General features: G+C 38.4%; 1 protein-coding gene across 38 annotated transcripts in view; it reads left to right on the top strand.

Moving 5' to 3' along the window:
* Nucleotides 1–19,513, top strand: part of ADD3 (adducin 3) — a 139,347-nt gene extending 119,834 nt beyond the window's left edge. For 23 of the 38 annotated variants that reach the window (XM_014865721.3, XM_070483445.1, XM_070483504.1 and 20 more), the window contains 13 exons: nt 905–1,043; nt 4,809–4,960; nt 5,926–6,006; nt 6,852–7,001; nt 7,485–7,628; nt 7,741–7,839; nt 8,967–9,149; nt 9,728–9,985; nt 11,304–11,423; nt 11,891–11,977; nt 14,777–14,900; nt 16,547–16,642; nt 17,267–19,513. In XM_014865721.3, coding sequence (XP_014721207.1) covers nt 905–1,043; nt 4,809–4,960; nt 5,926–6,006; nt 6,852–7,001; nt 7,485–7,628; nt 7,741–7,839; nt 8,967–9,149; nt 9,728–9,985; nt 11,304–11,423; nt 11,891–11,977; nt 14,777–14,900; nt 16,547–16,642; nt 17,267–17,559 — 1,926 coding nt within the window. In that variant the 3' untranslated portion in view covers nt 17,560–19,513. The remainder of the gene's footprint in view (nt 1–904; nt 1,044–4,808; nt 4,961–5,925; nt 6,007–6,851; nt 7,002–7,484; nt 7,629–7,740; nt 7,840–8,966; nt 9,150–9,727; nt 9,986–11,303; nt 11,424–11,890; nt 11,978–14,776; nt 14,901–16,546; nt 16,643–17,266) is intronic. The other 15 variants (XM_070483540.1, XM_070483572.1, XM_070483544.1 and 12 more) reach the window with 1 other exon arrangement.
* The last annotated feature ends 8,352 nt before the right edge of the window (nt 19,514–27,865 follow it).

Here is a 27,865-nt window from a genome sequence, read left to right as displayed (position 1 = left end):
TTATATAGCAAGAGCCTTCATGTTTAAAATGATTGAAAACAGACGTGAGCAAGAGAACAAATGAGGAATGTAGTAAAATAAGTGTTGGTTTGATGTGATGGAGCTAGAAAACCAGCCATTTCAACTAATATGAAGAGTTAGAAGAGATTTCAAATGATGAATCATATTAGCAACTCAAGGGTTACTGGGAGAGAGATTTTTCTCTTAATAGTCAGGATTTTTATTTATATATAAACACTGTTTCTACCACATACACACCCTCCCTCCCAAAAAAAGATACAGCAGAACTCCAGGAACATATAGTACTCAAAGTTGGAAAAAAAATGTTCTTTCTTTAGCACAGTGTTACAGTAGGGGAGTAGTCAGTTCTCAACTCTTCTTATCAGTCTGCCTTCAAAGTTTATGGAGCTAAGGAATTGCCGTGGAAATCAATAAAATGGAAGCCATGATTTAGCATGTCGTAGTAAACACTTTTGCTCTAAGTCACTCTGTAGTTGGAGTTGTGCTGCATTCAAATAGGGAGTCTTTCCTAACCCAGATAATGAGGGTGCTAGGCAAGGAATGAGTCTCTTTTTGTATCGGTCTATACTTGGTGCCCTAGTTGCATATTATTAATAGAATTGTTTTATCTATATTTGTCTGTTGTAAATGTTATAATAGCTCATTTTCTTTGAGATTAAGAGTGTCTAATGATTTTTTCCTCTCCTGAAAGTAAGCTTCTTGCTTCTTCTTCCAGTGTTTTAATTTTATTGTTTTTTGTTTTATATTTGTTTTAAAGTAGTATAGATGAAAGCTATTCAAAAGAGGGATGGGGAAAGATTGATTATATCAGAGCAAGTTATGTTTGGGTCATTCTGCTCCAAGTGAGGTGTATGTGCTCAATGGTTGTTCTTGTGTATTACAGGCCTTTCGGGAAGACTTGGAATGTCTTATTCAAGAACAGATGAAGAAAGGCCACAACCCAACTGGATTACTAGCATTACAACAGATTGCAGATTACATCATGACCAATTCTTTTTCGGGCTTTACTTCACCTCCCCTCAGTACGTCAGTTTTGGAAAGTTTAAAAAATTATAATTTTATCTTTACTTTGAACACTTTACATCTCTAGCAGCATACTCTGTTCTGGTTCAGTCCTTAAATTCATAACATCTAATACTTAGAGTAGCATAGTGTTGGAATCTCTTACTTTTTCATATCAACCAGGCATTTACTAGACTTTATGCGGATTACAAAAAAGTTATAAGATTTGGTCCCTGCCTTAGGTAAATATATGTTTTAGTTGAGAAGACATACCATGAATGCACAAAAGATTAAAACTGCAAGATAACTATAGAGGAAACAAATTGCAAAGCAGTCCATAAGAAATTGTCTAATGACCTTGTATATGTCATCATTCCACGAACTCAGAATTGGAATTGATTTTGGCTGAAGTGGACTGAGAAAACTTTATGGAAGAAGTGAAGCCTGAACTAACCAGGCTTTAAGAGATGGAGTAATTAGAACTTGGTGTAAAAGAGGGGTTAGGACATTTTATTCATTCAACAGCTCTTTAGTGAGAGCACAAATTTGGTGAGCTGAACAGTGAAAGGATACCAGGAATCATAAGGCACTGAGTTCAAGCACTTTGCATCTCAGTGAGATATGTACAGAGCTCATTGCAATACCGGGGAAGGTACCCAGAGTATCAGAGGTGACTGGCAGGGACTGCTTCACATCAGATTCAAGGGATGAGGCTTCATGTCAGAGTCAAGGGACTTTGTTTTCATCTCTTTTATTTTCCTTCTTTTCCTTCCTTTGTTTCTTCCTTCCTTTTTTTCTTTTTGGTTAAAGATTTATAAGTAAGAGTGCAATGAGTTCAAGTACTTTCCACTAGAGGGATGGCATACAAAATGACTTGATGGTGGGAACATGCAAGGTGTACATACATACGGCTAAAGAATCTTTCAAAGAGTTCCAACATGAGGTATAAGTGCTTGAACTAATGTAGTGGTTGTGGATTCAAGAAGGAAGAGATCAATGAGAAAGACATAACCAAGGGAGAATAGAGAAGACATAGCAGCAGGTTCGATGTGGTGATGTGGAGCAGGTGGAGGGGAGAGTGTGGGAAGAATAATGAGTTCCAAAATCACTCTTCCAGCTTGGGAGAAACGTTCTATCAGAAGAAACAGAAAAACTCAAAGGTTAAGCTAGTTTGGTTCGCTCTTTGTAGAATTTTGAGTATCTACCATTGTGCTGTTATAGTCCCTGTTAGGGATGGGGGATACAGTGATAAACAATACAGACAAGATTCCTGTGCTTGTGGAGACAGAAAATAGAGTAATAAAGAAAATGGTCAGATAATAGGAAGTGCTATGCAGAGAATTAATATATGGTGATTTGATAGGAGTAACTAGGTGACTACTTTAGATGGGGTGATGAGAGAAAACCTCTCTGAGGAGGTGACATTTAAACTGAAATCTTAATTGCAAGAAGGAGCAAACCATACCAAGACTGAGAGTAAGCATTCCAGGTAGAAGGAACAGGTACAGGTGTTAGGAGGGAATAAGGTGAGAATGAGTTTGACAGCCTCTTCAGAGGACAAAAATAAAGATTATGGTCTGGAGCATGGTTTTTGAGGGGACAAGTAGAACAAAGTGACATCAGAAACATAGGCAGAGACTAAATCATATAGGGCTTCACAGGCAGAGTTGAAAGTTTGGATTTTATTCTAACTTTGGAAAGCCATTTTAAGAAGGAGGATGATGTAGAAAGACCACTATAGTTTCTGTGTGAAGAATTAACTGGGAGATTTCATGGTATTATTAGACAAAAATAGGAATGTCCAGAGTTGGGGATCTAGTTTGGGTTGGGAAATGGAGGAAGTTCAAACTGTAGGCATACCAAAGCCACCAAGAGAGAATTACCAAGACATTGCAGCAGTTGGAAAAGCAGTCCTAGAGCTTAAGAATGGCTTGGCAGATGGACATAGAGAAGTATTACTCAAAGCTGTGTATGTTGATTAAATAATCATGCACGAGGGTATAGGCAGAGGAGAAAAGGGTCTAAAAGAAAATTTCAAAAGTTGGAAGAGGAAGACTAGTCACGGAAGTCAGAAATAATAAGAGGAGCTGTCTTATGAGTGTCCTAGATACCATGGTAGGAAAGGGGAGCTGCAGGGGTTACTGGGTGGAATGGACAAAGGCCTGGCAGCAGGAAAGCCATGTCCCAGTGCTCAGAGGTCAGGGAATAGAAATCAACCAGTTTGGCTGGAATATTTATGTTGTGTTGTGAAAAGAGAAAGTCAAAGTTGGAAGGGCAGGGAGGGGAGGAGATAGGTTAATGGCTGACTCTGAAATTTTGTCAGAAATTATACTGTTTTGCGTGTTAAAACTTCTTCTTTGAGTTGGTTCATAATGTTTCAGAATTAGAAGATCTCACATTAGAGTGTTGACTGGGGACTTCTCTTTAACCGTTCTCGTAGCCCTAGACTCAGAAACTCACATGATAACAGCTGACTGGTGAATTGAGCTGCCTCTTCAAACCAGGCGTGTGCTCTCTAATCGCCTGCAGGCTGCACCAGGCCTAGTTTATGCATTTACACTAATTTCCTGGCCCCTCTTGGCCTTCAGGTTTGGGGCTCCTGCACAACTTTGAGCAGTGGAATAGTGAAGTTAAAGGAAACTCAATCTGGTGGGTTTATGCAGAATGGATTTATGAAGAGAAGGGCTACAGGCAAGGACAAGAAGGAGAAGGCTTATTGCAAGGGTTACATGTGAGGTAAGGCCTGAACTCGAATATGAAAAATGCAGGACCTTCTGAAGAAGAGAGTGATGGACTATGTGATAAATTACATATGGGGCCTAGGAAAGATAAGAGGTAAAGGTCACCCAGTGTTCAAGCCTGCAGGAATTGCAGTACTGTCAATATTAGAAGAGTAAGGAAAAGAGAGAAGATAAGAAAAATTAGGGGAGATAAAATCACTTTTAGACCCTGTTAATTTTTATGTTGCTGTGTTACAGGCAGTTAGAAACAGCAGGCTGAAGAATGGGCAGGAAGGCCTGGTCAGAGATGAAGATCAGGGTGTCATCGCACAGAAGTGACAGCTGGAGGCCTGAGAGTATATGGTGTTTTCATGGAGAAAAGTAAAATGAGAAAAGCATGTAGTGGAGGCCTGAGCTTTGGGAAGGAGCCACAGTTGGGGAAAAGAAAGAGAAAAGAACTTGTTGAGGGAGAAAGAAGCAGCAGTGGAAAGGGAACAAGATCCAGGAAAGTATCCCTGAGGTCTGGAGGAGAATCTAGGAAAGAGGTGGTAAAGGTGTCAGGGGAACAAAGACTGAGCCAAGGTTGAACTTAGCAGTTGGGTCATTAGAGACCAAGACTAGTTTTTGTTGCTTCGTGAGGGCAGAAGCCAGACTACTGTTTGAATGCATTCTTTTCCAGCTTAAATGTGTTTTGTTTGAGTAAAAGTCAAAAGTGATATTTTAAAAGTAGCTTTCTGTTGAGATCTTTTCATCATAAAATTAGCAGTAACCTCAGTATTGATAACACTTTCACTGTAAGGATCATGTGATCATTTTTCCCGGTGGTGTGAGCCTAACTTCCTAATAAGTACTAGATGAAACTGCAAAGAAGATTGCTGATACGTATTTTTACTCGCAGTGTACTTCTCTAAAGGAAGATAAGCTAGTGAAACATTGTGTGGGCTGGTTTCAGATCCTTATTTACAAGGCTGGGACACTCCCAGACTCAGGCTGCTTCCTGGCAGCTAATTTCCAGGTAAGGGATTACTTGACCTCAATCCCTCTCCACAATTTTCCCTCTTTTAGGTCTCGGCATGGTCACACCTATCAATGACCTTCCTGGGGCAGATACATCCTCATACGTGAAGGGAGAAAAACTTACTCGCTGTAAACTTGCCAGCCTGTACAGACTTGCGGACTTGTTTGGATGGGCACACCTGGCAAATACCTACATCTCAGTGAGTTCTTTGGCTTTTAATTCCTTTTCTTAAAAATTCCAATTAGATGGCAACTGTACTCTTCTTACCTTTCCTCAAAAGTCCAGTTTTTGAGACTTTATTCTCTGAACTAGCATGCTGGATCACAACCTAATCCCGATTTAAACCTTATCTCCAGTGGAGAGGCTGCACTTACCCCAGTTTTCTTGTCTATTTGCTATCTGTGTTATTCCTTTAATTCAGACCAGTTGTAGAACCTATCCAGGAAGAAATCCTTCTGGCAGAATTTTCTCTCTCTGTGTTAATTATATCTGAGCATCAGTGACATTAAAAAGCATTTGGGGCAGGAAAAATAGAGCAGGTCAGGGAAGTTTCCTCCCTGGTCTTTATTTTCTAAATATATTTTTCCCCATTCATCATCATCTTGTTCTCATGTTGCCACACTTGGAAGCAAGATAATATTTGGAAGCAAAAACGTATGAAAATATGGAAATGGCACGGATGCAAGGTGCAGCCTTCCTACAACTTTTCTTCTCTTCCTTCTGGCCATTCCTTAATTTCCCTTTCTATCTCAACCTTAATTCCTTCCTAGAAAGAGACTCTCTTTCCTTTGCCCATTTTCCCTTAATTTCCATGTTGTAAACCAAGATTATAGTCGTTGCTGCCTTCAGTTGAATAATATTGGCTTTTGTTTCTCATGAATGTAGCTGACCCTAAGCAATCTTAGAACCCCCATAATAACAGTTGAGGTAAGTCCAGTAAATGAGAAACTAATGTCAGAATTTTTTGCAAGTACTTGAGGGTTGAGGGAAGAAAACCTTTCAAGGAAACTTTCATATTGCTTTAGTTTCTGCTTTGTTGTGGTGGTGGTTTTTTTCCCAGATCTCTAACAATTATTCATTGTAAATATATTTCTAGTCATGTTTACATTGCAAAATATGAATACCTCATAGTAATTTCCTATTGCTTTTTTTTTTCTTTCTCAGGTAAGAATAAGTAAGGAGCAAGACCACATTATAATAATTCCCAGAGGTCTGTCTTTTTCTGAAGCCACAGCCTCCAATTTGGTATAATTTTCATTCCTATGTTATTTTTTCTGTGCTTCCTTGTGCTTTTTTGACAGTTTTTAGCTTTTGGGACGGGACAGAACGAGAAAAGGTATGGATGGAAAAACATTTACTAGTCAACAGGGAAGAGTTTAGAAAATTATGGTGATTTTTAAAAAAAGTTTTAGGGAAAAACAAGGTAGTTGAAGAGACTAATAAATGAGTTGGTCTTATTAGTTAACCTATCCTTGTTTTGAAGGGAACCTTGAATTTTTTTACACCCTTTACACTCTGGAATTTGGAATTTGTTTAAAAAACAAACTGAAAAAACACCCACACAAAATCTGAGTATTTTATAGACAGATTTAAACAAAGTTCAGTTGGTGTGAGTATAGGGTCTGACCTTCTAGCATTTTCTTTTTCCATGATTGTACTCCTACACACTGTTATCGGCCTCTAGAACAGCAGGAGCTACATTGGTTCTAGTTACTACAATGTTAGCAAATGGAAATTTTCCAGCCAGTTCCATAAATGCCAGACTTGTCCAGACCTTGGTGAAGAGCTTAAGTTATTTAGTTTCTTGAAAACTGTGCTTCTTGCTAAATACCAAGTTTTGTTGCAGACTGGCTGTTTTTGTAAATAAAGTTTTGCAGGGATACTGCAATAACCGTTCTTTTACAGTTGTTTATGGCTGCTTTTGTACTACAGTGGCAGAGTTGAATAGTTGCAACAGAGGCCCACAAAGTCTAAAATATTTACTGTCTGGCCTTTGACACAATGGTTGCCACCTCCTGGTTTAGCTTGTGGAACACAGGTGAACTTTGATACATATGTACCAATTAAATGTGTCTTTCTGCTTTTTCCAGGTGAAAGTCAACATAATAGGAGAAGTGGTTGATCAGGGAAGTACTAATTTGAAAATTGACCATACAGGATTCAGTCCCCATGCTGCAATCTATTCAACACGACCTGATGTTAAGTGTGTGATACACATCCATACCATTGCAACAGCAGCTGTAAGTCCCTGAAGGGCCAAGACCAGCAGTGACTCTGGGCTGTGTATTATTTTCATGGCTTTCTTTACATGATACTATCTGCATTCTTTTAGGCCCCACCATTCAAAATCATGTTTGAAGTATTATCTTCTCCATACCCAGAAAGCAAAAGGCTCTTTGAATCAAATGCTACCATTCTAGGAAATAACTGGAGAGATAGCATTTTGCATTTTTGAACTAATCAGTTTAATAATTGGGTCACTGAGTTCTTTGGAGCAAAGCTTCTTTCATAATATTTGGCACAGCATTTAAATTGAGTTATATCCTCTAAGTCCCTTTTTTTTTTTTTTCCTGGAAGAAGTAAAGAGCTAATTGGGAGGTGGGCTTAGAATGGTGAGCACAGTGAATAGGCCAGTGCTTCCTGAGCTGGCTGAAGCATCAGGTTCCTATAAAAGAGTAATTAGTAACTAAGTGTGTTATCTTGGCATGGACCAAATCAAATAGGTATCCTCCATGAAGTGCGGCATCCTTCCAATTTCTCAAGAGTCCCTGATCCTGGGAGATGTTGCCTATTACGACTACCAAGGGTCACTTGATGAACAGGAGGAGAGAATTCAACTGCAGAAAGTTCTGGGGCCAAGTTGCAAGGTACGTAGTAGAGTTTCTATCTAAGGAGCTATTTTTATTGCTGTTGCTGTTGATGAAAACAGTGTGAGCTATGCCAGTTATTTAAAGTGATTGCTTTGGGATTCTATTTTAGGTGCTGGTACTCAGAAATCATGGTGTGGTGGCACTTGGAGAAACAGTTGAGGAGGCGTTTCATTATATTTTTAATGTGCAGATAGCCTGTGAGATTCAGGTAGGAAAAATTATCGCTCCTCTCCCACTTTTTTTGGCTTTGCTTTTTGCTTGTTGAGTTGGATTTTGTGTTTACTTATTTACAAAGTCCTGTTGATTAGTGGCTTTTTGTTTTGTCTTTTAAGAGAACTTCTGCTTTACTTGAGTAAAAAGGGTCAACTCGGTTATCTCTTGACTTGAAAGTAGAAGGAAGGAGAACTAAAATTTACATGTGGGGACACACGCACAAGTCTAAGTGCCTCATAAACATCATTTTCCCTATAATCCTGCTTTTTAAGATAGTATAATCACACGTTTCTCCGTTTTCGGCCTCTAGTGATGGTGGTGCTAATTGAGAAACAGGCAACCTCCAGTCATCAAAGATCAGATGTGTTGTGGCCACTTTCATAATAAAGTGTAAGAGCAGGGCCAGAAGTTTTATGAACTTATGTAGTTTCCAACAATTCCACAGCCTCAGCCTCATTATTATAATAGGTTGGATATTTATTAACCACTTTTTTCCTCAGAGAAGCTGAATGTATTTAACGGCCCTGATTTCCCTCTTCAGGAAAATCAAGCAGATTCTGTTGAAGCAAATGGTAATAATCTTAATTTATTGGAAGGGCCACAAAAAAGGGGGAAAAAACTTTTTCTGCCAACTTTAACTTGTTTTAACCACCACCATTTTTTTTTTCTTGAACATCTCAAATGAGGCTATGAAAGGCTTAATTAAATTAAGATAACGAGATGTCTTCTGCCTACATATCCTTGAATTCACAATCTAGTGTCTGTATTCCTTTAAAATTATAACTTTCAGCAAAAGTATTAACTGGATAGCCATGGGAAAACTGCAAGAAAAGAACTTTAAAATTTGGCAAGAGCATTCAGTTTCTTGAAATATGTTAAAAGGTATGGCTCTAAATGTGTTTTCCATCAGGCAGGATCAGAGTCCTAGAAGGTATCTTTTTCAGATAGATGGAAAAGATACTTAAGCTTCCTACTTTCACAAGTGTCTTGCTTTTTTTTGTTGTTAGTAGCCTGAACAAGTATTATGGATATTTGCTGAATCAAAATTGTGCCATTTTAAAAGATATACTCGTAATTGTCCTTACAGTCTTGTGCCTTTGTGTATATCACCATTGATCACAGGTGCGGGCATTAGCAGGGGCAGGTGGAGTGGACAATCTGCTTGTACTGGATCTTCAGAAGTATAAAGCTTTCACTTGCACTATAGCAGCATCTGGAGGAGGAGGAGTGAATATGGGTTCCCACCAAAAATGGAAAGTTGGCGAGATTGAGTTTGAAGGGCTGATGAGGACTCTGGACAATTTGGTAGGTAAAAAATTGAACATAAACTTGGATTTCATGTCTTTGGATTCAAGAGCAGATGCTTTTATCTCCCTTTGGTTTTGGAACATGCTCCCGACTCCTCCAGGAGCAGAGTTTGACCTTAGAAAGGCATTCCACTCTAATTTTACCATTTTAAAGAATTAAACAGTGAAGCATGCAAATGTCATCTTAGAATTTACCCTCTTCCACTAAGGGTCAAAAGGTAGATTGCCTTTAGACCCCAGAGCAAAGACTTAACTGAGCACTGAAATTTGGCCTCCAGAAAGCCGGTTTATAGCTAGGAAAATGTTTCTGGTCAGCAGTTTTGAATTACCTTTGTCAGGAACAGTTGTGTGAGTGGAAATTGCACTGTCAGCTGGAATCAGTTTTAACCAGATCTTGAAATTTGCTTAATTTCAAGTCTAGTGTTATGTGGAGGTTATGTGAGATTTGGATGGATGTTTTCCCTTTTGTTTTTCAACAAAGGAGTCTTTTTGATTCATTTGTTTAAAGAATTAGAATCCAAATGCTGTGTTTGGTACAGGTCTGATTGCTTCAAGTGTGGCTTTTCCCTCCCTTAGGGGTATAGAACAGGCTATGCTTACCGGCATCCTCTCATTCGAGAGAAGCCTAGGCACAAGAGTGACGTGGAAATCCCAGCGACTGTGACTGCATTTTCCTTTGAAGACGATACAGTGCCACTCTCTCCTCTCAAATACATGGCTCAGAGACAGCAGCGTGAAAAAACAAGATGGCTGAACTCACCAAATACTTACATGAAAGTCAATGTGCCTGAGGAGTCTCGGAATGGGGAAACCAGTCCCAGGACCAAAATCACAGTATGCCACTATTTTACATGGTTTGCCTTTACCAAATATTTTGCCTAGTTACTCATGAATTGAATGTTCTATGTTGAAAATATTGGGAAAGTAAAATATAACGTTAACAGTAATAATATCACTGTCATTTTATCCGGTATTAACTTTCTGCAAGACACTTTGTTCTCAGTGCCGTACATGAATTATCTCATTTAATTCTCTTAATATGGAGAGGATGCTATTTTTCTCCCCCATTTTGTAGCTGAGAAAACAGGCAGAGGGGTTAACTAATCATCTGTGAATGATAAAGTTAGGATTTGAATGCAAACAATCTGACTCTGGAACCCAGTTTTTACCTTCTACATGATACTGCTTTGTAGTTTATATTGTACCAGTGAATCAGAACTATAAAAGTTGTCAACACCTAATGGTGCCAAAGTTTCTACTGCACATGGCTACGCAAGATCTTGTAGATAGAAATAGGTTATCTTTTTCAGCATTTTGCTTCGGATTTGGTGTAATTTTGGAGTTCTTATCCCCAAGTATTCTCTGGATACTCAAAATTAGTTCATCCTATCATATAAATCAGAAACATTCAATATGGAAATGCCTAGGCATCAAAGTGATTTTTTCCTAGTCTATAAGATTTCTCAACTTCTAGTGAAAGAACATTAAATTCATAAGTTTTCCAGAATTAATTTTACTGACAGAGACTGATGGCCAGCTATCATTAATCTTAATGAATATTAGCCTTCTTTAAGGGATATAGTGTGGGGTAGATAAGAAGAATTATATAAGGCTCTTCCAACTCTGTAGTTCTGTTATACTATAGACTACTACCAGATTATCCCCTTTGAAAAATGCTGGTCAGGGGCTTGGCCTTTTCTGTCAGCCAAAAATAAAAAATGAAGTCTGGAAAACTAAATCTTAAGAGATTCCTTGAGTCCTTTTTGGTGACTTTTTAGCCATCTTCAGTTGGTGAAACTTCAGTGCAAGCAACAGCTCTGAATGTGAGTTAGTGTGAGATCAAACTCTACGTCTATGCTTGAATTATTTTCAGCATCATATTTAAAAGTGCCAAAAGGAGAGAATTTAAATAGCAGTATAACTGAGTATTCATGTGAATAGTAATGACATTTGTGGGTTTTCTTTTAAGTGATTGCTGATTGTGAGCCTTTTTCTAACTAGTATGGGATACACACTAATTGACGAATACTGCATAGTGAATTCTTTAAAATACTGGCAGTTATCCCCCTCCTTAAGTCAGTAAACAGTTGTCAAGAACCTTCCATATGTCCTTAACACAAAGCTTCATTCTAGAAAATTTTTGATTCTTTAGTGGATGAAAGCAGAAGATTCTTCTAAAGTTAGTAGTGGAACACCTATCAAAATTGAAGATCCAAATCAGTTTGTTCCTTTAAACACAAACCCGAATGAGGTACTGGAAAAGAGAAATAAGGTAAGACGGGGTGTTCTGTGGCCAGGGGAGGCAATATTATGCTGTTTTATGTTTAAATCACTAATGATTGAATCTGATTAATACCAAGCTTAGAGGTTTGAATACAGAAGAATTTGACATTCAATTCAGTATAATTTTAGCTTGTATTGAATACCTCCAGCTCTGTGCTAGTCACGGGTGAGCAGGCTCCATGGAGAAGAAGTGCTAAACATATTTCTGCTGTTAAGATCCCCGGTATTAGTGAAAAATGTGGTTCTCTAACAATGTAAGACGGTGGCAAATCACATGTGAATAAGCGTGGAGGAGATTAGTGTGAGTTGTTAGGGTGGTAAAAGAGGGCTGCATGGAGGTGGGAATTAGAGAGGCCCTTATTCTGGGCTGGTCAAATAGCACGCCTTTAGGAAAAGAGAAAGTAAAGGTCATCTGCATAGATGCCCCCAAGAACATGTTGTTGTTTTTCAATTCAGATTCGAGAACAAAACCGATATGACTTGAAAACAGCAGGACCACAATCTCAGTTGCTTGCTGGAATTGTTGTGGATAAGCCTCCTTCTGTAAGTCCATGAAGCAATATGATTTTGTTGTTGATCTACCACATTAATTTCTTTGCTTTTTAAAGATACTTCTTATTTTTACTAAAGTTAATATAAGCACAAGTTAAAAAGTCAAATAATCCACAAGACTTAACATGTCACCTTCAATTCCCAGTTTCCAGGGGCAAGGACTTTCTTCTAGCATTTACCTTCATGTTTCTAAAGAGCATCTTCATTCTGCTTTTCCTTGGTTTACTGATTTTAGACCTCAGCTGTATTTCATCAAATCTGTGTCATCGATTGTAAGAAGTACCATTATTTTATGTATCACTAAAAGAGAAAAAACCCTAACAATTATAATTGCAGGAAGCCATCAATTATTAGATGAGTCCTAATTTCAGAGATGGGAAAATGTGGGGGGAAAAGTGCATCTTAGAATTAATGAAAGACAGTAGTGACTTCTTTTATGGAAGATGAGGATTTAGACTGTTTACACAACACTTTTTCATTCCCCCAATAAGGTTATATCACAATTTTTTTTTGTTGAATCAGCTTTCAGTGTTTATATTATTAAACGTTTACTGCTGCGCCAGATAGTATCCCAGGATTACATTTCCTTTCTTATACAACTTGCCTCCCCCTGGAGTTAAGAATTTTCCTCCTTTTCTTATTGGCTTAGTTCTTCCCAAACTTTTCAACAGAATTATAAAGTCCCTCTTACTATTATTTTCCATAGGATCAAAGGTAACAGGTAATCTCTCAGTTCTAGCCCTCTGTCATTCCGGTCCACATCTGGACCAGTTGCTCTTCAGGCCAGCTACCCAGGCTCATCCTGAGGATTCCTGTGTTTCTCTCCTGTGTAATGTCCCGTTTCCTGCATTGTGTGACTTCTACCCTCTTGATTTATTCCCTGTATCACTGAGCACATCGTCTAATAGCTTTCTGAGAAAGGATACATAGGAGGTGGAAGTATGAAATCCTGTATTCTATCTTCAGATGTGCATATAATGGACATAGAATATTAGTTTAGAAATAGTTTTCCCCCAAAATGAAAATCATTGCTCCATGTTGAGAAGTAGGAGAGCATTGTGATCCATGTACCCCTGTATAGGACCTTTTTTTTTTTCTTTTAGACCTTTTCTACGTCCGTGCCATTCTGAAATGTTACGATGCTATGCTTTGTAGTAGATTTCTTGTTAGTCTTTGTTCGTAGCATTTGATAACCCTTTTCAGTGTACAAAGTCATATCCTTCAGTTCTGGGAATTTTTTTAAGTTTTTCCTCAATAGTTTTTCCCCTCCAATTTCTTTTTCTGTCAGGATACACTGTTAGTTGGACCTCTTTGAGCCTCTGATTATTTCTTTCCTACTTTCCATCTCTGTCTCTTTATCATACTTTCTGGGGAGATTTGCTTGACTTTATTTTCTAACCCTTCTATTTAATTTTCTATTTTGATTTTTTTTAATTTTTAAGACCTCTTATTCCCTGAATGTTCCCCTTTTTTGTTTAAATAACATCTTGGTCTTTCATGGGTACAGTATTTTCTATTATTGCTCTAAGGGAATCAATTTTAATTTTCTTCAGCTGCCTTTATTATGTTTGTTTCTTCTGAGTTCCCTTTTTCTTGTTTATTCTGGTCCCTCTCTTCCATGTTAGAAGCTTTTCTCAAGTGTCTGGTAATCCATAGTAGTCTGTTATGTATTTAAGAATGAGATGCTGAAAGCTAGTCAGAAGCTCTGGGTGTGTGCAGAGGTTCCGAGTAGGTGAGTTTCACTGTAGGATGATTGGATGTGGACCAGGTTGTTTCTCTGGGGAATCCCCAAATGTTAGTATCTGTAGTTTTCATCTGGGGCCATTTCATTTATCTGGAGAGTTCTCCATTCTCCTGCCAGTCTCCCACCATCGTTCTGAGAGCCCTCAGCTGTGTTTTATGCCCCTGATCAGTTCTGAATAATAAGCCTCTGATCTTCTGCAGAGATGGGAGAGAAGTAAATGCCTGGCTGTGTGGAATAGAAAAGGGGACCTTAGAATTTATGTTTCTTACTCAGACTTTTGACATGTCCCCCCTTTTCAGCTTTTCTTTACCCCACCTTCCCTGATGCCTCTGGTTTCTGAGCCTTACCAGACTCTACGGGGCAAGTGAGCATGGTTCTCGTTTGTAGCCTTCCTTGAGCTCTGCTACCCACTCTTTCACCCACTTTCCATCTTCCAAAAATGTGTTAACATTTCTCATCCTCTGTTGTCTCTTCTCCCGTTCTTTGTCCTTAAAAGTTTATATCATTTTTTTGCTCTTCCTTTATTGTCATTTTAGTGGGGTTTTGGGAGGGATTAAAAAAATGCATAAATTCAATCTGCCAGGTTTAACTGAAAGTCTCATTAATCCCTTTCCTAGAACAAATAGCTACAAGTTTATTTTCATGGCAAATTTAAAGAAATTCTTTTGGTACAATTTCATTTTTCTAAGTATTTTTTACAAAGGCTTTTTGAAATGGAGGATTTCTTGTTTTTTAAGATATTTCTAAGTTATGTGAAGGTTATTAGAACTTGGCTTAGTTTTGTTTTTTTTTAAAAAGAGTTATTAAAATTGACCTATAAAGGCATATTGAGGAAACATCCCTGGCAATTTTAGCCCATTGGATCATTAGTATTTTAAAGCATGTTGCTTTATCATTTCTTACGATTATTGTGAGGTGGGGTGTCACAAACATCATATATACATTTATGTATGTGTGAATGTATGAAGTTCTGTGTATATATATATAAACAAATACATAGATATAAGTAAAGCTCTTGGTAATGAGTTGATGTTTTTCTTTGTAAGACCATGCAGTTTGAAGATGACGATCAAGCCCCACCAGCTCCTCCCAACCCCTTCAGTCATCTCACAGAAGGAGAACTTGAAGAGTATAAGAAGACAATCGAACGTAAACAGCAAGGCCTGGAAGGTTAGTTCATTTTAGATTAAGTCTAGTTTAACCATACTGCTAACAGCGGAGCACCTTGAGTTAGATAGAAAGCAGTCAATGTTGTTTTAAAAAGTTCCTTTTACAATCGATTGTTCTGTGTCATCTTTCCCAGCCCTTATTGCATATATATGTGGGCTGAAATGCAAAGAGCTACCACAGACTGTGTATGTCAACCTGTAGAGAAAACTGTTTTCCTCAGAAAGCAATCTGATTGCTAGCAAAAAGTCTTGTGTAGTCAAGTGAAATCCCCAGATGAATAAAGAATTACCAGCCAAAGTAAACGTAGATACATTAATAGATTTAAAAATATCAGAGTATGTGGCTTTTTAAAAACTCTTTACATTGACATAATTATAGATTCACAAGTATGTGACTTTAATGCTTTGTAAAATCTCTCTCATTCCTAGGTATTTCAAGGTGCCAAAAGTGTAGTTTCAAAATCAAAACATAAAGCAAAGTGCTAGAATTTTGATGTGACTTTCTGTAACCTTATGGGCAGTCTAGTGAGGCTGAGTTTTTCTGACTTCAGAACCCTAAGTAAGGATTATATTTAAGAATTGTTAATGAAAATACTTTAGCTGATTGAATACTAGCTCCCTTTTTCTCAAGAATAAGCGATTCTCTATAGTAGGAGTTCTCAGTCTTGGGTTTTGGATAAGCTTCAGACAGTCCAGGAGCCATCTGAAAAATATATGCTTTATTTTATCTGATATACATGTGGGGGGAGGAGGTTCAGCATGAGGGACAAGAAGTCTGTGACTCCAAAAGAGGGTAAGAGCCTCTGCTTTAGAGCATCCATAAAATACAGTTGAAATTTTTTACACAGTGCAGAACAGAACCAATAGTTAAAGAATTTTTGTTTATATTAGATATCATGTAGGAAAAACTAATGACATCCTGGTCATCCAGGGAACAGTTTTTATCAGTGTGTTAGTGCCTCTGTCACAAAAGGGAGTCATCCTGACTCATTAATGTAATTACACTAAATGTTCTAAGTGGTATTATTGAATTTGTTTATTCTAACATAAGGTTGGAAACTTCCTCTGTTTCTGTATTTTGTAAAATGTCCCTCTTTAATCTCTCATTTTTTGAAAGCCTAAAGATGCCAGGTAACAAATATTGCACTCTAGAACCATCACCTTTTATATATAACTTTATAAATAGTTTCACATTCATTATGACCTTCTGAATTAGCTCGCTAATATTGCTCTGACAGGAATCACTAATTGGATATTGTTCAAAAATTCAGTGAAGCATTCTGCCTCATTAATGTAGCATCATTGGTGAGGCTTTATAATTCTTTTCATCTGGCTGCTCAATATATTTTGGTTTTCTAACTCTCTAGCAAAAGCTAAATGCACACATATTATTTGCCTGGGCTGCCAGTAGCTATGCTTCCTTAGTAAGTATGTATGTAAAATTGCTATTCGCCGCCCGAATTTTAACATATTAACCTCCTCTTAGTGCATAATTATTGATATATGGGATAACTGTTAGCATGCTCAGCTCACTGCTGAAGAGTTTATCATCTCTGTGTGTGCAGGTATTTGATGTATGCGCTAACCTCCCTGAAATCTTATGCTTCTTTGTTTTGCATGGCTTTTAACTAAACTCTTATCCAACAGATGCTGAGCAGGAATTACTCTCAGATGACGCTTCATCTATTTCACAAATTCAGTCTCAAACTCAGTCACCGCAAAATATCCCTGAAAAATTAGAAGGTATTCAATGTAATTTCCCATAGCAGTCACTGAGTTAGTCTTCAGAGTCTGTCCCTCTGTCAATTGTTTCATGTAAGGAAATTGAACACCTGATTGCAGTAAGTTTGCCATGGATTTTACTTAAAGCTCTTAATAATTTTATATTTTTTATTAAATAGAGTGCTACTTTTGTTCAGTGTTTATACTGACTTATCTTAATCTGGATATTGGCAACCCATAGTTCTTAAGAATTTGTGAAATTAAAATTGGTTTGTCATATGCCTTTCAATCAGAAGCATGGAATCTTTTTCAATTTTGATTGCCAAATGACCCCAAAAATAAAGAAAAATATATGTTGTCTTCCTCATTTATACTGACTTGATTTACAATGAAACTGTCAAGTCATTAAACTGGACTTATCTAGCCTTGATTCTGTGGTCTAACAACTTTGTCCCCTTCCACTTTACACCATTTAAGAAAATTAGCTTCATGCTAATAGATCCATGGTCTATTAAAATAATGATCTATCTTGATTGGAATTAAAGTAATGCCTTAGTACATTGCTAAAACATTTCAGTTTTGTAAAATAAAGTAACGATATTAACTATATAAAATAATAAAAAAAAAAACCCTCCCTTTTTGTAGAAAACCATGAGCTATTTTCCAAGAGTTTCATCTCCATGGAAGTGCCTGTCATGGTAGTAAATGGCAAGGATGATATGCATGATGTTGAAGATGAGCTTGCTAAACGAGTGAGTAGATTAACTACAAGCACGACCATAGAAAACATCGAGATTACCATTAAGTCTCCAGAAAAAATTGAAGAAGTCCTGTCACCTGAAGGTTCGCCTTCAAAATCACCATCGAAGAAAAAGAAGAAATTCCGCACTCCTTCTTTTCTGAAAAAGAACAAAAAAAAGGAGAAAGTTGAAGCCTAAATAAAGTCTTTTTATAATTATTATTATTCCAATGTGACATTGCACATTTAAATATCACATTTAAGTTGATCATTAATATGCAGTGGTAGATCAGAGTGGGGGTATGTAGCAAACTGGACTTTAAGAACTGGAAAGAGATCTTACTAAAAGAAAAACATATTATGAAAGAAATTCAAATTCATCTCTCATTTTATATGTTCAAAAAATCTTTGAATCTTTGAACAATTGTTAGTTTTAATTAGCTCTGCCCTCATGAAGTGTTATTATAATTCACCACAAACAGATCTCTGTCTGAATTACTTCAGGCCTTCTCCATAATATCTGTTGGAAAGAAATTACCAGTGAACCAGCGAGAGAATTATTTCTCAACACCTGCTTCACTTGGTGATCAGATTATAATTTTTTATCATGATTATTGACTATACCTTTTGGGTTCCCATTGTTTCAATGGGCATTACCAGAATGCTTTAAAAGCTTCTAAGATAAGAATCTACAGCATTAGTATACACTGGCACATAATTTTTTTAAAAAATTTAAGAAAAAATTTGTTTGGAATTTTATTCATAGTATAAAATTTCCTCACCTGAAGTAACTTTGTTTGCCAAAAAAGATCATTTTAGTAAACTATAATTTTTGAAAACTTCCTTTTTTATTAGTTTAGAAAGCCCCTTATTTTTCAACAAAGGGGATTTTGTACACATAACATGGGTTATTTAGTTTAACTCTGGCAAAAATGATTTTTGTATGTTGAGATGTTTGTATACCATTCAGTATAAAAAAAGTCTCATAAGCATATTAGCCAATCATTTAACAGTAGAGCATATATGAGGCCGCTTGGTACTAAGTCTACTTACATATAATTCAAGAATCCAAGAATGTGGTATCAAAGGGGGATTAGAGCATTTAAAGGTATAACTAGATTCATATTTGAACCTTATAATGTCTTTTTCTCTTAGTATTGTTAATGAATGAAGAAGCTCTCATGTGGTAACCATATGAAAAGGAAAAGAATGAGAGGGGAAGGGAAAAGTGAAGGGAACAAAAGGGGTATCGTGAAAAGAAGAATCCTAGTTTGATAGTGACTCATAGTCACAATAGGATTTAAAGAATAATGTATTCAGTGTCACAAATTTCTAAAATTCTGCTTCTCTGTCAAATCATATTTCTTGGTTGATATCTGAGTTTTAAAGGGGTCACATCCTTTTACGCATCTTTAGAAGGCAGCACTAGAGGAAATCAGTGTGTCTAATCCCACCAGTGAGAAGACTACCACTTCTTGATTTTTACAAATTTTTCTTATCTTTTCAGTTAACTTTCTATCTAATGTAAATACAAATTTAAACCTAGGCTTAACATAGTTTTTTCCCTCCCTTCACCCAAGTGATGTCACAAGTCAATGTAAAATCAATGATCTAATGGTCAGTGGGTAAAAATAATCCAAAGTGTATCTGGAGGGTGAGTTGGCATGTAAACAATTACATTGATTACAGTGTATTCTGGGGCTGGTTCTGTTTGGCGTATGTGTATGATGATGCCAAGTTGAAACAGAGCCTGGAAATTTCATTCTAGATCTCACTAACTACTGGAATCAGTGTTTTAATCTCTTAGTGGAAACTCTCAGTTGCTTAATTCTGTATGTGAGGATTTTTTTATGTTCTACATCATTTATGTTGTGTTACAACGTATGTAGAAACAGTAACCTGTGAACTATGCTTTTCCATAACTTTTTAAAAATATATATATCTTAAATGAATGCAATGTGCATAAATATTTTTTAAACGCAACAGTGAACTATTTGCACCTTTTGCTAATGCCTCTATTTACTTGCTTTGGCATAAAGAATGAGCCAATGAACCTCTGTGTCCTGTGGAAAATGTATAAATGTTATCTGATATTGCTCTTAGATGTAATGCTAATTAATGTTAAATCACAAATAAACAGTATTTTAAATAGATGGATTTGGTATCATGAGCTTTCAATTCAAGGATGGTTACTTAGCCTGAATTACTTTGTATACCATTGAGTTTTATACTTTAGGGGTATACTGCAGTTGAGTAAAGATGGATGCTTCTGAATAAGGGATGTCCTGATAAATTTATTTTCAAATTAGTTGAAAATGTACTATATAAAACCCTTCTTGTTTCAGCTCATATTGAAGAAATATTCCCCAAGTGACCTACTTTTTGTCTCGAATAGGTATAGTGACCTTACTATATCTCTGAGATCTAAAAATGTTTGAAAGACTTAGGATTCTGATTCTCATCTCTATTCTGCTGTTCAGATCTATGGATGTAGAAGAGAAAGTGTTGCAGAATGTGTCCTGAGTTGATACATTACCCTTCTCTCTGATTTTTATTTATGTAACAAAGTAACACTAAACAAAGTAGCAAAAAGAATAGAAAATATGTTACAATTCCACCGCATTAACATTCAAAAAAATTTTATCCTCTTCCAGCTCTTGTTCAGTTATATATATATTTCCTATATATTGGCTATCATGGTATGAATGTAATTTTATTCTGGGTTTTTTTCTACTTAGCATAATCCATTCTAGAAGATTTTAAAACTAAATCCCTCATATAAATGGTTTCTTGTGATTTTTTTCCACTTTGTCCTAAAAATAGAGTGCAAGAGGGGAAATCATGTTAATTGAGGGTTCTGGTTAATTGAAGTTTTTGCTATAATTACCCATTATAAAAATGAAGGGTTTGGGCAGAGAAGAATAGATTCATAGTCTTGGGCATATTTAATTATTACCTTGACTTGTAAATAACCCTGTGGTGAAAAATTGCTGTTTTAGAAAGATGCTTATTTCAGAATTCCCTTCCATAAAGCAACAAAGACGATTATATAAACCTCAGTCCTCACTTGAGAATTGATATAGCGTGAAAGGTAGTGTTGCCTATGCCTTTCCTTATATTGATCAGTATTTTCATTCAGCAAATGGATCAAATTGTGACCACATTGGTTTCTCTTAACATTAGCTCTTTTTTTGGTATAGGCAGAAAACACGTAAAGGCAAGCTAGTTATTTTTGAAACTGAAAGGTGATATATACACATCCAAGTTGCAGTCTTGGCTAAACCAGGATTTTAGAAAGAACTCTGTTCTTTGTGGCCACTAGAGGGTGTAATAGACCTACCAGTCGGGTGTGTTGCTAGTCCTTGCACTTAGCTTCCCTTTTCTTAGTCTGTAGGCACCACCATGTTTATTGTGAAATACTCAGAACTTGGAAGAGAGGACATTTCCTTTGTTGCTTATCATTCTCCTCACTACACTGTTCTCAACTCTGTCGTCTTAGCAGGTCCCATTTCACCAATATAAAACCACCCACAGGGGGCCGCCCCGGGCTGAGTGGTTAAGTTTGTGCACTCTGCTTCCACAGCACAGGGTTTTGCTGGTTCAGATCCTGGGTGTGGACATGGCACCGCTAGTCAGGCCATGCGGAGGCAGCATCCCACATGGCACAACCAGAGGCACTCACAACTAGAATATACAACTATGTACTGGAGGGCTTTGGGGAGAAGAAGAAGAAAAATTGGCGACAGATGTTAGCTCAGGTGCTAATCTTTAAAAAACAAAAACAAAACAAAACAACCAACAGCAGTGACTCTAATGCCTATTTGATGCCTTCTGTGTATCAAAGATTATGCTAAGTGCTTTTCGTATATTACCTCATTTGGCCTTCCCAACATCCCAACAAAGTAGGTGATGTTATTCACATTTTGTAGATAATGAGACTAAAGCTTGTGGAAAACAAAAAAAGAGGTGCTGGTAGTTTAGCCATAGAGATTCTGATTTCTAAAATGACTGGTGCCATCTGTGTCCCAGGCCCTATGTGGTTCTGGTGTACGTTTCTGTGGGTTTTTTTCAGAGAGAGTTTCCTTAGTTTGGAGTATAAACCCAGCCATGGTGAATTCATGTTTTGATATAAGATGGAATATAGATTTGGGATAAAAGATTAATTTTTATTTGGAAGACTTTTTTTTTCTCAACACATCATGCCAAGAATGAAAAATTAATGAAACCTGGAAAGTGGGAACAATCTGTGTTGGTACCATCCTTTAGAATAAAGAACCGGCTCTTGAATCTTCACCATGACACCTGGAAAAGGTATCTGTACCTTTGCTTAAGATGCAAAAAAGACTTGGATAGAAGCCCTTTATCCTTCCCTCTTTTTTTTTTTTTTTTTCCTGAGGAAGATTACCCTGAGCTAACATCCGTGCCCATCTTCCTCTCCTTTGTGTGTGGGACGCCTGCCACAGCATGGCTTGACGTGCCTGGGATCTGAACCAGTGAACCCCAGGCTGCTGAAGCGGAGCGTGTGAACTTAACCACTGTACCACCAGGCTGGCCTCCCTTTTTTTCTTTTTGATTTCCAATATTGGGGGCAGGGAGACACAATCTAAGGAAAATAGCGTTTTAAAAACCTGAAAAGACCACTTAATCTAGTTATAGAAATAGTTTTAAAGATAAGAAATGTACCACGTCTACTTGCAACTTTATTTAAATGAATATACCTGGAGATGATCTTGCTTGGAGAAGAATCTGGTGTGCGTGCTGGAGATAAGCCTTTTGAGGAACTTTTGATAGAAAAAAACTGAATTTGCAAATTCGGTAGTTTTCAGAGGGATTTCCTTTCTAAGAGATGACCATTAGGGGGCAATCGTGGGTCTAAATTTAGTTTTAGTTGAGGGAACTTCCTTCAAAATATCTTCGAGCTTGGATTTAGAACTTTATTCTGATTACGCTTTGCTAGATGCAGTTTAAGCTTGAGGGAAGTTTATAGATACCAAATTACTTGGTTCATTCCTTAGAGCTTAGTTATCTTGTTCTGACTTACGAAGAATCAGTCCTCCAGAGAAGTTGTGCTTGCCTAACATAATACGGCTGGGAGAAGGCTGAGCCAGGACTCCAGCGAAGGCCTTCCAGTCTGCGTCTCATGCTGTCTGCTGCACCACGGTCTCCCTTGGAAGCCCATCGGATCGTAACCTAGAAATAGATAAAGACACAGTTTCCTAAAGTTTTCTGCAAATTAATGTTTAAAGCTTTATTTAGGGAATAGTTAGAAACATATTACAGAGCCAAGCGTGAATATTATTTATCAAGAACTGTTTTTCCTAAAATTTCAAGTCTGTTAGATGCTCTGTGAGAGTCTTTTATGTATTCTCTCAATCCAGATGCTGATTTCTTTACTCCTACAACCTATAATATTTTAAATGTTTATACTTTAAATGACAAACCGATGCCTTTTGATATTCCTTCCATAGCGAAAAATGTTATATGTTTTATCTAGCAGAAAGATAGATGGATATATATCCAGCCCACAATTTTATTTATTTATTTATTTGGTTTTTGGTGAGAAAGATGGTCCCTGAGCTAACATCCGTGCCATTCTTCCTCTACTTTGTATATGGGGCGCTGCCACAGCATGGCTTGATGAGCGGTGTGTAGGTCCACGCCTACAATCTGAACCTGTGACCCCCAGGCCACCCATGTGGAGCACATGAACTTAACCGCTGCACCACCAGGCCAGCCCCCTATAAGGGGCTATATAAACTATATAGCCCGTTAAGGCCTATATAATTTCTGATTGGGTAAGTCTTGATACTGAAGCAATGATGAAGGTTGTTGATTAAGCTAGCTTTTATTTTATTCCTACGCGAACTACTTTAGGTTTTGTCATTCTCCAGGGCCAGCCGTGATCTTCCTTTTTATGGCCAAAAAAAAACCTCATTTTCAGTCTCAGGTAATTCCTATCACTAAACAAAATGCTAGTTCCTTGCTAAACTTCGTACTTTAAAATCAATAGCATTGATTTTATTAATCTAATTTGGATGTACACTGAAGAATATTAAATTTCTAAGAAATTCTAAAATTGTTTAAATGTGCTTTTGAAATAGCAAATAAAAATCAATAGTACAAAAGCTTGTAGACAAGATTTTTCTTCATTGTCCACTTATATTAGACTGCCCCTTAAAAAGCCAATAAATATATGGGCCCTATGAAACGACCAATTTTGAGTGTTGATTAGGTGGACTTCTTAGACCAAACAGGATCAGGTTGGTATTGAGACTTGAGATTTTTCAAGAGAAAACTTGGGTTTCCCAAAGCAGTAATGTCTTAGCAGATGGGGATGGAAATAAAATGGATGAGTTAAGAGGTACACTCATCTGTGGACTTCCCACTGATGCTCTTGACTTAAATGATCTTTTGGGGGTTAAAAAAAAAAGTTGGTAATGAGAGTCCCAGCGGGACTTGGAGCTGCACTGCTGCTAGACACTTTTCAGTGATATGCCAGACGAGGGTCTGTTCTCACCTAAGGGCATTTTCTTTCATAAACAGGATCGAAACTTGTTTTTTCCAAAAGCAATAGCTTCAGAAGCTTCTTATTGAGCAGGAGCTATGGAGGAAGTCGTTGTTCACTCCATGTTCACTCCCCCCTTTCCTGTTGAGTAATGCTTGAGGGGCTGGGTTTCACCGCTGACTGGTTTGATAGACTTTGACTTCAGAATAAATGACCTCCTCAGTTTTATGAGAGAACGTGTAGATACAGCCAACTTGTTGGCAGACACGGGCACACTCTTCCAAAGTTGTTTACTGGACTAACAGGGTAAGGTTAAACATTACTTCCTACCTGATTTCTGTTTTGGAAGTGTTGGCTTCAATTGTTTCAGCTGAAAGAAAGGTCATTTGAGGCTATTAAGACAACCAAAAATGCATTCCACATATTATCTACTCACCCGGGGAGGGGTGAGGTTCCCACTGCACCTGGATGTTTGGGCGTGTTAAGCCTTTGAAAATATGTTGGGGGGCCAGCTCCGTGGCCGAGTGGTTAAATTCGCGTGCTCTGCTGTGGAGGCCCAGGGTTCGGATCCTGGGCACGGACATGGCACCGCTCGTCAGGCCACGTTGAGACGGCGTCCCACGTCCCACAACTAAAAGGACATGCAACTAAGATATACAACTGTGTACGGGGGAGGGGGTTGGGGAGATAAAGCAGAAAAAAAAAATATGTTGGGTGGAAATTGAGATGTCTTGTTTTTTAAGTATCTTTTAAATAGTTTTATATTTTAGAACCATGTATATGAAATGATTTTGATATAGGTATAGTCTCGTGTCTCCATTTTGACCTTTAATATGAGGTTAATATTGAGCAAGAGTACGTGCGCATCTACTTCCTAAAGTCACGCTGAGCATGGTTCAATTAGCTGCAGAGGAACAGGGCAGACTGGGTGGGGCAAGCTCTGGAATTCTACCCACTCACTGAGCAAAGTCAGGCGTTAGGAGAACAGCTTGAACTGAAGCAGCTAGTAGGAAGTCCAGCCCAGCAGGTGAAACGTGGAATCTGGAGGACGTGGCAATCCACCAAAAGCACAATCTGGTAAAGTGGTCTGTGTCAGGCAAGTCTAAGTCCCCATCGGGAACCCGGAGCAGGAAAGCAGGACTGCAAAAGGCTCAAAGCATGTGTAGGAACCCCAGCCACAGGCCAGGCTTCAAGAGCAGCACTTCCTCTACTTCCTGTGGGGCAATGGCAAGATCAAGGCAGGACCTCAGGCTTAAAGGGCCTGAATGTAGTTAGCAGTTCTTCAGGACAGGAACTCAGATGAAAGGAGAATTGACAGATGGGGATCCTGTTATCAGAGCTGAGGTACATGATACCGCTCAGAATCCCCAAGCAAGGCAGTGCTCAGAGCCAAGACACAAGGTCATGATTGGCCTGGAGACAGGCATGGCTTGATGCTGAGTGAGTCTCAGAGCCTGAAGCTAGAGCTACCTCAGCAGGACTAGTCCTGAAGACCACAGCCACGCGAAGGGGCAAATGGCCCCAGCTGTTGGGGAAGAGGAGTGCTGCAGGGACAGGGGAAGGGGCCTGCCCTGACTTTCACAACAGAAGCAGTCCCATGTGACGACAGACTCAGCCATGGAAGAGTGCTACGGGGCAGCGGGAATGGGTTATTAATATTTCACACCAGAACCTAGCAATGACCAACAGACAAGGGCCAAGCGCTACCAAACGCTAGCTGTGAAGAGGGCCATAGGTTCCTGGCAAACTGATTTTCCCTGTCTGAAGGCACAGTTTCACCGTTGAAAAATTAGCTCTAGTGATGACTCTGGCCTCCCTACTGGGAACCACTATAAGATGCCCCTCAAGCGGACTAATTGGGTAGGAGAGAATGAAAGTGTTTCCTCCTCCTGGAACAAATGAGGCTATGATTTTAGACTAGCAAAACAGCTGTCATTCTACATGGCACATCCGCCATAATCCTCTGGTTGTAGTAATAGCTTTTTGCCACTGAGTCAGAAGGCCTCTCTGATTTGTCTTTCCACACTTGCCCAAGTAATGACCTCTCAGTTTACTCCTCCAGCCTGCTACTAGAAAGAATGGCCTCCTTAGGTCCTCACCTGTAAGAGCTCAGATCTCTCATCATCATCTGTTCAAATCATTCATTCCTCTACTCCAGCTTGTCTGCAGAACACCCCTTCCTACCCGCTGGCAAGCAGAACATCTTTACACCCACCTCCCCTAACCTACGTACCTGCAGAGGGCTTGCACCCTCTCAGATTCCTTCCTCACCCTCCAGGCATCTTCCTCCACCTGGCCCACTGATGGAGGACGTTTCTCTCATCAAAATGACTTTCTTCTTTTACCAAACTCCAGTAGCACCTCAGGATCGTACTTATCACAGCCTGTCTTAAGTTAACATTATTGATTATGTATCTCTCTCCCCTACAGGACTGTGAGCTCTGGGTGTGTGGGAACTGTGCCTTGTTCATCCTTTTGTCCCCTACTATGCTTGTCCAAACATTCTTCATTTTTGTTGCCAAGATTCTGCATTTTTGTTGCTCGTGATGGACAACACTGTTCATGTTGATGACGTGTTAATAATATGTACATAGCAAAAAGCTGTTCTCATATATCTTAAATGTGAAAGTTAGGAAATGGCTTGGAGTGAAAATTCTACTTAGAGCCAGTAGTCTGATCTGTAACGCAAATAATAGTAATTGCTACAGTTTATCAAGTGCCTATCACGTGTAGGCATTATACCACGTTTGAATTACATTATCTCATTTCATTCCCAATCCTGCACTGTAGGGTTATCCCTACTGAAGGGAAACTGAGGTTTAGAGAGAAGCTAGGTAATTTGTCTCATATCACCTAGTAGGTGGTAGATCCAGGATTCAGACGCCAAGTCTATTTCTTACTGTTGTGCCGGGTTATTCACCGAACACAGGTATTAGAACTGGCAGCAGTGTCAGAGAAGCCTTCCCCAACCTGTCTCTCTCGGCTAAAGTGGCTTCCAGGTGAGGAAGACTTTACCCCAAGGCGGACTGCCTGGGCTGTCCCACTGGCGCTCACTAATCCAGACTGGGAGGGGCTTCCAGTGCAAGCACACAGTGTGGTTTTGCTTAGGAACCCAAGGACAACTTGGGGGATTTACAAGGGATAGAAGCCTGGATGTTGGTCTTTTCTTAGCAAACTCTACTGCAGTTAAGCTAATAAAGCAAACAGCGATATGGCTACTACATCCTGATCAGCAGCGTGGTTTTTTAATTCATTTGTTGCCTATTGGATGTTGACCAATCGTTTAGGTAAAGGCTGCTGTCATTGATAGAGGTTGTTGGCACAGTATAACTCTGTGGGTAAAATCTAACAGCTGGAATTTAGTGAGCACCAACTGCCTTAAATGGATGCATTAATTTAATACAACAAACCTCCAAGGTAGATACGATTATCCCCCATTTGGAGATGAGAAAACTAAGGCTTAGAGAAGCTGCCCAAGGTCACACAATTGGTAAGTCACAAAGCTGGGGTTCAAACCTATGCAATCAAACTTGAGACCTTATCCTGCTACTGTCTTTGATTCCCAGGGAGAACTGCTGTTTTATTCATCATCTTAATTTACATGGATGTCTGGGGACAGCAGACATCAATTAAACAAACTAGTACAGGATCCTGGGTTCATGTTTTCTTTCCCTCTCAGTCACTCTCGAGATAGAATACTCTAGCTAGGTCACGTGATACATTACATATTGTCTTACTAAACAATTATACAAAAATACCCTGAAATTTCTACATTCGAAAAGTTGTACCCTTTTTTTATTTTTCCAATAATAAAACATTATAGTCTAATAACTAAGAGCTTGTGCTCTGGAGTCATAGAAACCTGAATTTGATTCCATGCTCTGCACTTTTCTGTAAAATAGGTATAATCATTGGACTAACCTCAGGGTGGCTATAAAAATTAAGCGAGATTATCATATACACAAAGCTTAGTGTGGAGCTCAGTATCAATAAGCCCTCA

The sequence above is a fragment of the Equus asinus genome, chromosome 2 (assembly GCF_041296235.1).
Source record: "Equus asinus isolate D_3611 breed Donkey chromosome 2, EquAss-T2T_v2, whole genome shotgun sequence".
NCBI lineage: Eukaryota > Metazoa > Chordata > Mammalia > Perissodactyla > Equidae > Equus > Equus asinus.
This window is presented reverse-complemented; position numbering and strand designations above follow the sequence as displayed.